The 16,153-nt window shown below is 36.5% G+C and overlaps 1 protein-coding gene across 1 annotated transcript; it reads right to left on the reverse strand.

Annotated features, from left to right (window-relative positions):
* Positions 1–529: 529 nt before the first annotated feature.
* LOC127844357 (RNA-binding protein NOB1-like) lies at positions 530–16,153 on the reverse strand. Its single transcript, XM_052374490.1, has 8 exons — positions 16,050–16,153; positions 13,921–14,053; positions 11,547–11,680; positions 10,676–10,753; positions 5,556–6,089; positions 2,727–2,824; positions 1,756–1,897; positions 530–890 (listed from the first exon to the last, which is right to left on the reverse strand). Exons 1-8 carry the CDS (start codon positions 16,110–16,112, stop codon positions 618–620), a joined length of 1,455 nt encoding a protein of 484 aa, XP_052230450.1. The 5' UTR covers positions 16,113–16,153; the 3' UTR covers positions 530–617.

Genomic DNA, 16,153 nt, shown 5'->3' on the forward strand with positions numbered 1-16,153 from the left:
AATAATATATCTATTTCCATTGTACATTTCCATTGTACATTTATATATATGTATATATTTACAGGTTACCACAACCGCCTGAATCTGGGTCAAGCGCAGTTGTCTCACGACTACGTCATCAGGGACAATGGTGGCGGAAAGTACCGAACGCATTACGGAAAATACCGATCACCAAAATCATCGTTTTTTAGCACTATATCGTTTTTTTATATTTTTTTTCAATGTTATTATATTATATTCGTTTATAAAATGTGCTTTTTAAGTCTGAACTTGTCTGTTCTCCTTTAATGGTAGAACATCAAAGCGGTGGTTTTGCAATGATAAATTTTAAATATAAAATAATAGTGTTCTTACAAACACTGTTATTGCTAAATGAACAATGTGCCCTGCTTTACATAGGCAGGTTAACCTTGGCCACAATACATAATGATCAGTATAAGTTGAAATAAATGTCTTGCTTTTTATAAATGCCTGTTGATGAAATGTTATGTTTTTGGTGTAAACATATTGAAAAATAGTAAACATATCATTCGTGGATTCCAATCGTTTTATTCATTTCACAAAAATTTATAACATTTAAAACTTGGCAAACAACATTTTTATTAGTCCTTAACCATTCATTTTTTCTTGCAGCCCCTTTTGCGTACTTCATTTGGGTTCCTTTTGTCCCAATAATGCACCTGACCGCGCTGTGAATTTATGCCCAACTGAGCAGCACGACTTGTCACGTCATGGATCACAAATGGTGATGTCTTTACGACATAATCCGGGTCAAAAACGTCTTGCTTCGCCCGGGCTTTCCTGCCAATTCGATTATGAGCCACCTGCTGATCTTCAAAAAGAATAGGGTTCGCTACATGCTTGCCTCCCTTTGGTAAGGGCAAACGGAACTGAAAGGATATCAACGTAAATCCATTATTACAATAATGTAGCTAGTTCTAATTGACTTGCCATTATTTGTTATGAATCATTTTATGATAAGTTATCTTCATAAATCTGTATATATATTATATACAATACATAGAACAAGATTATTGTTGTTGATCCCAGAAACAATGAAAAAGTTTTTTTTAAATCATTCCCATCAAATATAAAAGCAGCTATTTGCTAGAAAACTGTCTACACAAAAGAAGCAGTAAAACAAGGGCTGTTTGTAAAACATGCATGCCCCCATGTTGCAGTGGCAGCCATTGTGTGAATACGTTTTTTGGCACTGTTACCTTGACCTTTGACCTAGTGACCATAAAATCAATAGGGATCATCTGCAAGTAATGATCAATGTACCTATGAAGTTTCATTATCCTAGGCATAAGCTTTCTTGAGTTTTCATCCGGAAACCATTTTATTGTGTCAAGTCACCGTGACCTTTGACCTAGTGACCTGAAAGTCTATATGGGTCATCTGCGAGTCGTGATCAATGTACCTATAAAGTTTCATGATCCTAGGCATAAGCGTTCTTGAGTTATCATCCGGAAACCATTTTACAATTTTGGGTAACTGTGACCTTGACCTTTGACCTAGTGACCTCAACATCAAAAGGGGTCATCTGCGAGTCATGATCAATGTACCTATGAAGTTTCATGATCCTAGGCCTAAGCGTTCTAGAGTTATCATCCGGAAACCATCTAGTGGACAGACATACTGACCGACATTTGAAAACAATTTACCCCCTCTTCTTAGAAGGGGGGCATAATATCATTCCAATTCAATATAGAAACGGCTATCGACTTCTAATCTTGTTCCTTTTAGCAATACCTGCAGTCCATGGGTGTTGACGGGTCGTCTGCGTGACAGGAAGTAGCGTACAGAGCCATCCTCGTTGACTGTCATGGAGACCTTGGTCAGCGTCTTGTTACCACAGTGAGGACAGAACAGCTTCTGTACGTTTGTTGTGATCCTGACAACACAAAAGGTGCATGGATAGGATTGTAACGCAAAACAAGAGCTGTGTTTGTCAAACACAATGCACCCTACTGCGCTTTGAAGCCGAACGGCAGCTATTTTAGAAAAAAAAAGACCTTTTACCTTGAAGGATGACCTTGAAGTTATAACCAACCTTCAAGTTTTGGGATAGACACACGCATACAATGATAGACGGGCAAAAAACAATATACCCCCAATCATACAATCCGGGGACATAAAAACCCTTTGGAAAATCATATCATTCGCCCAATAAATTACCACTTTATTTTAACAATTTTCAAATGTTTATCACTGTTCTTGTGAAATTGTGCTAAGGAGTGGTAGTTCTACCTATCAACCTATTACAAGACTACACACTTATCTTATAAGGAACAGAAGACAAGTGAAACTATTTAAAGTTAACTTGTTCCTGTTTAACTTTTAAACATGTAACAGTCTTTATAAATCTTTTGACTACTTAAACTCGGTGCAATATCTTTTGTTACCACTAAATGAACTAAGGCTTTGTCACAAACGTGACAAATAGCAAAGCACTGCTCCGTCACAGGCATGTTTAAGGTCACATAACGAGGAAATATGCGGGCAACTGCAAGACAATTTTATCTTTAGATCTCTAGGTGATGATATATTTCAAGTTTCAATTCCATTGGTGGAAAAATATGGAAGAGGTTTGCTCCACAAACTTGTTACATTATATGTTGACAAACTTGCCTGCAAAACTTACAAAGTATCTTCAAAACAACCCTTCCAAAATAAAACTTAAGATTTGAATCCCTTGTGGAGAAGATTATGTATGTACTTACTTCATGCAGGAGAAACAGCGCAGCACAAAACTCTTGGCTCTTTTGATGAGCATCCCATCCACTGACAGCACATTTAGACCCATCTGTATCAGCACATTCTGAAACATAGAATGACACATAGATCATATAGCTGGGGTCATTTATACAGAACAATGACATTCAGTATCAACAAGCTCAGAAAAAGAAAATCATTAACAACTGTTACAGCTGTTGAACAATTAATTAAACATTTTTCTGCATCAGTTGCACAATAATAGCTAAAGTTATCAGAATTACAGTGTATAATAATAAATTGATGTTAAAGTGATATTATGGGCATTTAACAGTTTATAGGTGTCTATAGCCACCATTGTTTATTTTTGGTGTTTTCACTACATATACACTTACATTTGTTAATGCAGCATCAACATACTAAAACAATATCCCAGAAAGAGAAAAATAATGCATTTGAATATAAACCATACTTTCTTTTGACAACTGATCATACATGTACGATGTGAACCTAAATTTAGTTTTAGTGCAGATTCGTTGATATGAAACAAAGACACAATTTTGTTTTACGGATTAGAGGACTGGGTGAGCCATGTAAGATATCGAATATAAAATATATTTTTATAAACAACTGGTAGCAAGATAAGTTGCAAATAATTGGCCAGTAACCACATGCAGTGTTTTTTTTGTGGCAATTTCGGGGCCGATATTCGGCCCCATTCCCCTCAAAAAAAGAGTACATATTTTTCCCCGATTTTGTAGAAAAAAATCCCCCCTAGAAATTTTTTTTTTTTTTTTTTTTTTTTTTTTTGAAAGAACTCTCTTAGGATAAATATTCATTTCATAACAACTATTAAACAAAGTATATAACAAATTTATAATATTATATGATTTTGAATTATTATAAAGAGTTAAATTAAATTAGTATTTCCAAAATCAGTGTACTTTTTATATGAATTTCATGCTTTTCCCAAAATGGCCAGGAAAAGGCCTGATCTATATATATTGTGTCAATATTTGATGATAAAAACATTTTAATTTGGTCCATTTTATTGATAAAAAAATGCTCAAATGCTCACATTTGCCATTTTATCTATTAGAAAGTCCCAATTAGACTCAAAATGGCTAGGAAAATGAGACTGTGCATGAAGGCTTAACTGTCTGAAACTAATGTTGAAAAAATCATTGGTATATATTTTAGAAAAAGGACAGAGAAATTCAGCTGTGAATATTACATTCATACACATACATGTGTATTCATATAATAAATTTCAAAACATATAAAAGAGTGAATTTTTAATTTTCCCCTTTTCCTAAAAAACGACGCGTTTTTCCCCTTTGGACGGGCCCCGCCACCATTCCCCTATTTGTCAAACAAGAGTTCCGCGGTCGGAGATGACCGCATTGAAGCCGGATTTTTGATTTAAATGACAGGAAAGTACCTTTCGTGTTTTTGTCAATGCAATACTTAAATTACTGAAATATTGTTCAAAGGTCAAAATGAAATGTAAGTACTTTTCAAGGCATGAGCAAACCTTGTGTTATGTTTTGAATGCATGCATATACATGAACAACAATAACATTTAAGGTCACAAATATGAACTTGAATTGACAATTCATACCAAAGTTATAACATGAAATAAGAACTTTAACATTTTTACATTCAAGGTCACAGTGACCTTGACCTTCAAATGAATGACCTTGAAATGTCCAGTGGTTACTTACTAGTTCTGGCCAACCTTCATGTCAAGTTTCAAGACTCTAGGTCCAAGCATACCAAAGTTATAACAACTTTAACATTTTTACATTCAAGGTCACAGTGACCTTGACCTTCAAATGAATGACCTTGAAATGTCCAGTGGTTACTTACTAGTTCTGGCCAACCTTCATGTCAAGTTTCAAGACTCTAGGTCCAAGCATACCAAAGTTATAACAACTTTAACATTTTTATATTGAAGGTCACAGTGACCTTCACCTTCAAATGAATGACCTTGAAATGACCAGTGGTCATCTGTTAATCCTGGCCAACCTTCATGTCAAGTTTGAAGACTCTAGGTCCAAGCATACCAAAGTTATACCATGAAATAAGAACTTTAACATTTTTACATTCAAGGTCACAGTGACCTTGACCTTCAAATGAATGACCTTGAAATGACCAGTGGTTACTAACTAGTTATGGCCAACCTTCATGTCAAGTTTCAAGACTCTAGGTCCAAGCATACCAAAGTTATAACAACTTTAACATTTTTTATATTGAAGGTCACAGTGACCTTGACCTTCAAATGAATGACCTTGAAATGACCAGTGGTCATCTGTTAATCCTGGCCAACCTTCATGTCAAGTTTGAAGACTCTAGGTCCAAGCATACCAAAGTTATACCATGAAATAAGAACTTTAACATTTTCGAGCACGCCGCCACCCCGCCCGCCCGCCCGCCCCCCCCGCCCGCCCGACAACATCAATCTATAAGCCGAGATTTTTTCGAAAAAAATCCGGCTAAAAAACCACTGACATGTTAACTAACTCTTTTGACCTGTTAATTCTTTTTAGCTCAATTCAACAGTGAAAAATGCCCATAATATAAACAATCTAAAGCAAAATGAAAATGGGTATATGCAACTAGCATAATACCAGAACAGCCTTCAAGTAACTATCAGGCTGTTCAGGTTTGTATGCTGTTTGCTGCTCATCAGTATCTCAGGGTTGGAAATTAAGCCTATAAATCTTGAATCAAGTAAAAAAAGTATTAAATTAAATTATGTGTAAGGGACTACAAATGGGCAAGAATTGGTATCAACATGTAAGCAGGTAAAAGTTAAAGCACAAGGCTATTCTCACCTGCATAGCAAAGTCTGTGGTCAAGCAGCCCACTTGAATCTCCGCCTTCTCCATTCCCTCTCCTCCCATCTTCTCTTTGACGGCCTTGATATTGCTTGGGGTTATCCAGCCACCACCATCATCATCATCACCTTCTTCATCTTGCTCTTCATCATCATTGCCCTCATTTTCACTGTCTGTTTCTTCGCTGATAGCATCCTCTTGCACGGTCTCCCCATCAAAGCTCTCTTCTTGTTTATAACTTTTATTATCAGAATGATTTACATTATGAGTGTGTTCACCTATTTCTTCGACAGAGTCTGCAATAATTATCTCTTTTTTATAAAGTTCACCAATTGGATGGGCTGGTCCATGATCTTCAGTCGCTGATGAGGTCTCTGAATCATCAGGACCAGACCTGTCCCCCACTGCAGTGATGCCTTCTGTCACCTCGTCAGATCCCACTGCAGTGATGCCTTCTGTCACCTCGTCAGATCTCAACTCCAGCTGATCAGTGTTGGCAGAACACTCAGAGACTGTGCGCGATGAACTCTTCTGAAATGGATTTATAACATGTGTTACTTTTTTTCCTCAAAAATGATTCACTGGAATATAAATGTGAGTGTGCAGATTTGCTAATTTTAATCATTAAAATTCTCTTAGTCATTAAAGTTTTCAATATCCAATAGTAACAAAAGAAAATATCCCGCTGTATGATGCCAATACTTATTTCAGAATTGTATGCCATGGTATACTATTTTGAAGACACACATTTTTGGCACACTTGCCCAATCAACAGCTATCTCATATTTATATACAAGTGTCCTTGGCAAACAGCCTTAGCTATGATTACAAACAGGTTAAGCTCAAGTTCACAACAGCAAAATTCTTAAGTAAACAAGAGTGCCAAGATGGCCCTAGTTCGCTATCATGAGAGGAGTCGGTTCATTTAATCTTTACCTAATGTCGAGCATGACCGAGATATTGACCAGACAAACATCCTGGTCAAGTTTCATCATTATTGAACCAAAACTCTGACGAAGGGAGTGTTTTTGTTCTTGTAAGATTTGAAATGTAGACCTATATTTTGAGTTGACCCCCCCTCACCAAACATCAAACTTTGCTTACAAGGATTGTGTATAATAGAATGAAAATTTGGATAATCTAAGGGCAATAATTATGGCATTTATTATGTGATTTTGCTCATTATCAAACTTGACTGAGATCTTTCAGCAACTTTGATAAAGAATGCTTGAGAAATGTGAATGCTAGAGTGTTTACAAACCAAATGTGGACGGACGGACAGCGGACAAAGACCAATCCTAAAACCTCACCTGAGCAATCAGGTGAGCTATAAAGTGTGTTTCATTGATCTGAGCCATTTTCCAACTTGTCCAAGAAATCAATAAAACCAATGGATTGACTAAGTTTCACGATGATTAGGCAAAAAATGTGACTTCTATAGTGTTCAATCACAAGGTTTCTCTCTATATAGTCACATAAGGAAAACTGCCCCACCCCCCTGGCATCCCCATGTTTATTGACCCATCGGGACCATTTGCGAACTCATCTGAGATACATATAAAACAAATCTATTCACCAAGTTTCATGATGATTGGGCAAAAATTGTGATTCTAGAGTGTTCACAAGCTTTTTTTTACTATATAAATATAAGAAAACTGCCCCCCCCCTCCCTGGCAGCCATGTTATTCAACTGGCCGAAACCATTTTCCAACTACACTCTTGATTTGATTAACTTTCATGATGATTGGGCAAACATTTTGACTTCTAGAGTGTTTACAAGGTTTCTCTATAGCCATTTAAGGAAAACTGCCCCGCCCACTGGCAGTCATGTTTTTCAATGGACCGCAACCACTTTTGAACTCAACCAACATATCATTAAGACGGACATATAGACAAAGTTACATGAAGATTGGGCATTAAATGTAACTTCTACAGTGTTTACAAGCTTTTTCTTTTTTTTTTACCTAGTTTTTGACCCAGCATGACCCAGTTTCAAACTCGATCGAGATATCATTGGGAAAAAATCTTCTGACCAAGTTTCATGAAGATCGGAAAATAAATGTGGCCACTAGAGTGTTTACGTACAAATGTAGATGGACTGACGGACAACAGACAAAGACCAGTCACAAAAGCTAAAAACAAGAGCTGTCACGATAGGATGACATATGCCCCCTATAAACGCTTTGATAGAAGTTATAGCATTTTTCGAAACCTTAACGCAGATTTCGAAACCTTAATGCTGACCCTAAGTACAAGGTCAAGGTCACAGGGGTCAAAATGTGTGTGCGTATGGAAATAACCTGTCCATACATGTAAAAAACATGCATATCAAATATGAAGGTTATATCTCAAGGGACATAGAAGTTATGAGCATTTTTCGAAACCTAAACACAGATTTCGAAACCTAAACGCGGACCCTATGTTCAACGTCAAGGTCACAGGGGTAAAAAATTGTGTGCGTATGGAAAGGCCTTGTTTATATACACCTGCATACCAAATATGAAGGTTATATCTCCAGGGACAGAAGTTATGAGCATTTTTCGAAACCTAAACGCAGATTTTGAAACCTAAACGCGGACCCTATTTCAAGGTCAAGGTCACAGGGGTAAAAAAAATTGCGCGTATGGAAAGGCCTTGTCCATAATACACATGCATACCAAATATGAAGGTTATTTCTCAAGGGACATAGAAGTTATGAGCATTTTTCGAAAACCTAAACACAGATTTCAAAACCTAAACGCGGACCCTAAGTTCAAGGTCAAGGTCACAGGGGTTAAAAATTGTGTGCGTATGGAAAGGCCTTGTTCATATACACATGCAGGTTTTTTTTTCCACTTTTTGGGAAGATAGCCCATGGCTTTGGAATTGGGAATTTTATCGGCATTTTCATGAAATTGGGAAAATAAATTCATTAGCCTTTTTTTCCACACGAAAAGTCCACTGATTAGGGAAATACTAAATTTGATTTAACTCTTTATAATCATTCAAATTATAAGAAAAAAATCATATTATACTTTGTTAGATGTAATTGAATTAAAATTAAGATACAATACACATAAGACTTCTTTCTAAAAAAAAAAAAAACATTTTTTTTTTATTTTTTTTTTTGGAAATTGGGAATTTTTTGCCACATTTTGGGAAAAAAGTATACTTTTTGGGATTGGGAACATAGCCGAATTTCGGCTATAAAATCGGGCCAAAAAAACCCTGGTCACATGAAAACCAAATATGAAGGTTATATCTCAAGGGGCATAGAAGTTATGAGCATTTTTCAAAACCTAAACACAGATTTCGAAACCTAAACGCGGACCCTAAGTTCAAGGTTAAGGTCACAGGGCTAAAAAAATGTGTGCGTAAGGAAAGGCCTTGTCCATATACACATGCATACCAAATATGAAGGTTATATCTCAAGGGACATAGAAGTTATGAGCATTTTCGGAAACCTAAATGCAAAGTGTGACGGAAAGACGGACAGACAGACAGACAGACAGATGGACGAACAGTCTGATCACTATATGCCCCCTTTTCTTTGAAAGGGGGCATAAAAGCATCCAACCTCGAATAACAATTAACACATAAATGAAACACAACTACACTGTATTATTATGAAAACATTAATAATAAAAGGGGAGTAACTACTGTAAACTTAAATGCAATATTTAGAAGAGTTGTCTCACATGTTACATGACCTTAATTCATGATTGTTTGCAAGCCTTTTTGCTATATAAGTATAAGGAAAACTGCCACATCCCCCTGGCAACCATGTTTTTCAACAGACCGGAACCATTTTCAAACTTAACTCACGTATCTAGGAAACAAAAGTTCTGACAAAATTTCATGAAAATTGGGCCAAAAATGTGACTTCTAGAGTGTTGACATGTTTTCTCTATATACATATAGAGAAAAATGCCCCGCCCACTGGCGGCCATGTTTTTTCACCGATCTGGACCATTTTGGAACTCCTCTGACAAATCAATAAAACCAATGTTTTGACCAACTTTCATGATGATTGGGCAAAAATTGTGATTTCCAGAGTGTAAACAAGGTTTCTCTATAATAAACAAATAAGGAAAAACTGCCCCGCCCACTGGCTGCCATGCTTTTCAATGGACCGGAACCACTTTTGAACTCAACCAACATATCATTAAGACAAACATTTTGACAAAGTAACATTGAGATTGGGCATGAAATGTGACTTCTACAGTGTTTACAAGTTTTTCTTTTTTTGACCTAGTGACCTAGTTTTTGAACCGGCACGACCCAGTTTCAAACTCGACCAAGATTTCATTGGGACGAAGCTTCTGACCAAGTTTCATAAAGATCTGAAATAAATGTGGCCTCTAGAGTGTTTACGAACAAATGTTAATGGATGGACGGGCGACCACGGACAAAGACCAGTCACAAAAGCAATCAGGTGAGCTAAAAAGCAACATTTTATGCACAACAATAGTGTATATGAAACTTATTATACTCTACAGACCCCTTTGAAAGACGAAAGGATCTATCAACATATATGCACAGAATGCAGATAAGTCAGTAGGGCTCTCAAGTGTAATATGAGCCCCTTCTGGGAAAACTGGGCTTAATGCAATGCGTAAAAAGCCATCTCAAATTAGCATACGCAGTCCGCAGAGGCTTATCATTGACAAAACTTTAGAAGAAAATTCCTTAAAACTAACAAGAGATGTGTTTGTCAGAAACACAATGACCCTTCTGCACCGCTTTGAAGCCATATATTTGACCTTTGACCTTGAAGGATGACCTTGACCTTTCATCACTCAAATGTGCAGCTCCATAAGATACACATACATGCCAAACATCAAGTTGCTATCTGATGCGACATAGAAGTTATGAGCATTTTTCGAAACCTAAACGCGAAACCTAAATGCAAAAGTGTGACGGAAAGACAGACAGACAGACGGTCTGATCACTATATGCTCTCCTTCGGGGGCATAAAAAATACTGTAAAAGCAGAAACTGTTGTCCCTGATTAGCCAGTGTGAACTGCACAGGCTTATCTGGGATGGCACTTCATGCACATGCATTAATCCAAGACCGAGGCTCGTTATTTCCACTTCTCTGTATGTACTACATAAATACCATTCACAGGGGCTCACCTTCACTGAAGCATTCCCAAAGAAGCCTGCAATCTCAGTGGCCTTCTCCAGGGGCCGTCCACTGGCCAACCATGCAACCTTGAACAGGTTCAGTATAAATTAATTTTGTACAGCTCAGAAGAAAACAAAACTCTACATACAAGAATCATCAAACCTATTAGCTGTTAAAATGATAGAGCTAGATTTAGAACTATTTCTACAAATATCTTGGTACTTAACAACCCTAAACAACAAGCAACCAGCTGATAGAGAATAAAGCACACACCTGTTCCATGATGATTGCATATAATTGGAGTTTTTTGCAATTTATATGGTTGCCATGTTTCTCTCATTACCCAATTGTTGACTTATTGTTATTGCACAGATCAACTAAACAAGCGTGTCCCTATGATTTTGTAAGGTTACACAGACGAAGACCACAGGTAGCAATGTGCTCAATTCTTTTCTTTATTGTAAGTCTCCTATATTAATTTCTACTTTACTCATAAGCTATAACAAGCACAAAATGATAGCTATTTCAAATTTAGTTACAGGGGTACTCCTGATTAAAAAATGTATGCGTCATTTTTACCAGTATTTGGTAATTCAGGCACGGGGTTACCCCAGATTTGAAGACGCAAGTACAGACTTGTCACTGTGATTAAAGGCTATCTATGCATTTTAAGTAGATAATGTTTTACAATACAAATTAAAGTTATTGCTGGATCCAAAAAAGTGTGACAGACAGACAGACGCACAGAGCGCAAACCATAAGTCGCCTCCAGTGAAACCGGTAGGGGACAATAACCACATCTCTATTTGTGCACAAATTATTTAGTGGAAACCCCTTTCCTATCTTACGCCAATAAATATATCAGAGATTAAAGCCTACCTTTTTCTCAGGTTCTGTTTTGATGTGGTCTGTCCCACAGAACTCCTTCTCCAACTGATATACAAGAGCCATTACTCTGATGTCCACTGCCGACAGACTACGATAATCTCCAGTCTTCTTGGAGAAATCTGTCACTGCAATAGGAGTAAGAGGGTATCCGGACAATCGCTCCTACGGACAATCGCTCCTGCGCTAAATTTGACAGGGCGGACAGTCGCTCATACGATGTTTTGACAAGGCTGACAGTCGCTCCTACGATGTTTTGACAGGGCGGACAGTCACTCCTACATTATTTTGCCGACCCGGACAATCGCTCCTACATTATTTTGTCAACCCGAACAGTTGCTCCTACATTATTTTGACTCCACAGCAATACATAATATACGCCGATCAAAGGTTAACACCTATAATTAACCGACAATTAAATTTGCCAACTTGTTAAGTCGATTCAACATGAGCCGATCAATGTGACTTTAAATAATTAATTTACGTATTAACAGACAGACAAACAGACAGTTAATAAAACGCAAACATTGTTTTCAAGTTAGAGTCAGAGTTTGGAGCTGAGCAGCAGGTCAATCAATCAGGGCATTCATGGCCATATCTAAATTTGTCTTGCCTCGTCACATTTTACAAAATGTTGTTTTGATGTCTCAACATTAATATGAGGGATGTTTCATAAAATGTGAAATTCCCTTCTCAAAATGTAGTTTTTCATTGAATAATTACTATTTTATATTTCATGCCAGTAAAACAGTCACCTTGCTATAGCAGCCAATAACAACCATATTTGCTCCAAAAGCCATATCTAACCTGTGTCAAGTGGTAACAAGGAAGTCATTTCGAGGTGCGAAAAGTAATCAATCTGTGTTGTTGTCTCTTACCTCTGAAGTCATTGCCTCAAATGTGCCTCTATTTTTTGGCTAAAGAATCTGAAAGCCCTTACTGCTTTTGATATAGGGGTGTTGAGAAGGTTTGTTTTCCTGTGATAATCATGGCAAAATCTCCAAAATAAATTGTCAGAGTAAGTAACATGTTTTAAGTAATTATCACTAATTTAATAATAAATGGCTACTGCAGTGCAATGACGATGATTATTAACTTTAATAAAAAAGTGTTAGGATAAGATGTTTCTAAATTAAGCAAATTGTTACAAAGCATCACCAGATATGTGCAGCTTTCTACCCTGCCCCCTTTATTGCAGCAACCTGTGCCTTTTGTGGTCCAAAATCTGTTCACATAATACTATCCAAATTTAGGAAAGATCATTAGACTATGCCGCCTGTCGTGGTGTACAATGTCCTATTTAAACTATCTGTGAGGTATTTGTTTTAAAAAAAAATCATCAGTAAGTCAAGTATTTACTAATTCATCTAAACAGTTTTGTTAGCTTTGATCAATCTCCAAAAGTTGAAGATGAATTCTGCCAATTTATGAAACAGCACTAATCTTAAAGGGGCCTTTTCACAGATTTTGGCATGTTTTGAAGTTTGTCATTAAATGCTATATATATTGATAATTTAAAATGTAAACATTAAATTTTACAAGCTTCAGTAAAAAATCGAAAATAAAATTTAAAAAAGGAAAAAAAAGTAGCCTAAAGCAGGGCTCGAACCAGTGACCCCCGGAATTCTGAAGTAAAAACGCATTAGCCAACTGAGCTATCCTGCCAATCATATCTAAGAGGCGTATTTTATACGTTATATAAGCAATCTTCGTAGTTTCACAAATTTAAACGACAACAACAGAACTCTCCATATTATTCAATTGTCTCCCGTTGCAACGCTTTATAATTTTTAGGTTTTTAAATCGTCAAAAGATGCATATAATGGCTATATTTTAGACCATGGCAAATGTTCAGTAATACTGTTTCCTCACAATATCATAACTAAACCGAAAATTTGCGAATCTGAAACTACTTTTTTCAATTTTGTCAATTTACCAAACCGTGAAAAGATCCCTTTAATAACAGGTGCCACACTCGGCTATGGGTGCAGTTTTGAATAAATGAAAGCTTGTCAGAATTTTTTTTTAAAGGTCACAGTGACTTTGACCTTTGACCTAGTGACCCAAAAATTGGTGTGGAGTGTAGAGCTCATCAAGGTGCATCCACATATGAAGTTTCAAAGTTGTAGGTGGAAGCAATTTGATTTTAGAGCCGATGTTCAAATTCTTAACAAAATATTAAGGTTTTAGCACGACCCGGACGTCTGATGACGAGCTGGCCATAACAATACTTCGGGTTTTCTCCGAAAACACAGAGCTAATAAATCACAACAACTCGCTCCACTGATAAATCCATGTTTACAGATATCTGATGACATAAACAACAGTAATATCCATGAATGTTCTTACAAAATAAATGCATTGTTACCCATTTTGATTGCCTCTGCAGTTGGCTCTCTGAAGTGCAACTCATAAGGAAGCACCTGCAAACGCTGCCTCGTTGCTTTGTCTCTGATCTCATGGATGACATCGCTGATTGTGTACAACTTCTCCCCAATATTCTGAAGAGATATCATAGCATGTAAAGAAAAAACATTTGATATTTTTTCATTCAAAATTTGCATTTTTGAAAAGTCAAAGATGTGTTCATCAGCATAATTTTCAATGGTAGGCCATAAACAAAGAGTTGAAACACCCTCCCAATTACACACATTAGTCATTATGCTATGTTCTCGTACATTCGTGCCCCTTAACTATGTATTTCCCGCATGCGCATACAATGACAAGTATATTTAGCATTGTATAAGATTTATATCCTCAATAAAATACTATTTCAGTATTAAACCATCTGAAAATCATCTTTGTTTACATAGTTACTATTTTTTTCAACTCGTGAAGGTGAAGGCCAATGATCTGCATCATCCAGAAGATTATTCTCATTGGATTCGTGCTCCTCGCTTGACCGCGTTCTAAATGGGGCTCCCAGTGGCGAAGTTATTTTTTACGTAACGGATTGCAATGTCCTTTTTCTAAGACACAATTGAATGTGTATTTAATGATGGAAGCGATTTATTTTCAAATATAAAATTCCAAATAAGAGCAGGGATGTAAATATTTTTAACCATGGTTACTTTCAACAAAACAATGCAAATGTGTTAACTGAAATATAATTGTCTCGCGCGTCTTGCATATTGAGTTACAATACCCTGTCGGGTACCTGTCAGTGCTCCGAATTAAATAGAGCGTGGCCTTCCTTAGAAATGCTTCTGCCACTTGCACAGAATTTCTAAACTTTTATGTTTTAAGTGCTGGCGATTTATAATGCAATAATACTCTGCAATGGTATTTTTTCCCACAATTTAAGCAATATCTATGTATGTGTGGAACATTTCTTGTTTTAAACTCATTTTCTCGGCAAAATAGTCAGCAGTTGTAAACGCTCGATCTTATTGAATAGATTCCTGACATGCGAAGTATTTGGCAAAAATGACGTATTAAATTGAGCACGAATCCAATGAGAAGACACGAAAGTATGAGAACGAGGCATATTGCATTTTGCGGCCGGTGGTCCATCAACTTTGTTGGGCACTCTTAGTCTTATTATAAGCGAAAGTGGCATTCTAACACGCACACTGACATTCTTTTTTTTTTTAAGTTTATGATTAAAAAAGCAATTCTTAAATGTTTGCTTAACACTAGGTTTTGATGGTATATTTGTTTGTCAATTGTTGGTATGTCTGTTAGCTGAAATAATTCACGTTCAGAATAAGTCTGAACGCTGAAACTCCAGTCTGCAAAAACCATAACGAAAAATAAATACAATACTATTATATCAATATGCTTAAAATTGCAAAATAACATTACCAACTCATAAAGTTTTAGTTAATTAGTCCATTTTTACCTCAAATAGCGTTGATTTGAAGTTAAAAGGCATAATTTGTTTCAGTTAAACTTCTGCTTAAATCGCAATACAATCACTGACCTCTCGCCATGTTATGAAATATTTAAATATCAACCAATCAGAAGAAGGCATTACGGTGTAATAGGCTGCTTTATCGATTAAAATCTACCTGCCGTATACAGCGGGCACAGCGATTGGAATTGAAAATGTGAGTAGTGTGTTGATTTAAATTGGTCAGGCGTGCAAAATTGAAAGAGTCATTACATAATTCTTACGGAACATTATTGAGAAATGAATTATCTACACAGGTATGTAAATATTATTGCAATCCGTTGATATTAACTGTCTGATATCGGGGCTTGAATGTTGCGCACCAAATTCCTTGCGCATCAATATAGACAAAGAAGGAAAACTCTCGCTATTAAAAGGATAGAGTGGACTATTGACGCCAAGAGTCTGCCAAAGCAAAAATCATCAAAAGACTCTTAGGCGGCAATTTATATTGACTTGTATGTCTGTCACTCTGTGATGAAGGCATTTTATTTATAAAAGTAACAAGATGTTTCATACACATACTATCTTTCTCAATGATATCAAGTACCAACCATTGAATTCATGGATGAGATTTAGCTTGGTGAAATATCTAATTAAAATACCTGAACAGGAGCATTCCTCAAAAATGCACCCGAATCTAGAACAACGTGTTTCACGGTAGCCATTTTGATGATCACATGACCTGAACGAACACTAGACACGACAA

This window comes from Dreissena polymorpha, chromosome 9, assembly GCF_020536995.1.
Source record: "Dreissena polymorpha isolate Duluth1 chromosome 9, UMN_Dpol_1.0, whole genome shotgun sequence".
NCBI lineage: Eukaryota > Metazoa > Mollusca > Bivalvia > Myida > Dreissenidae > Dreissena > Dreissena polymorpha.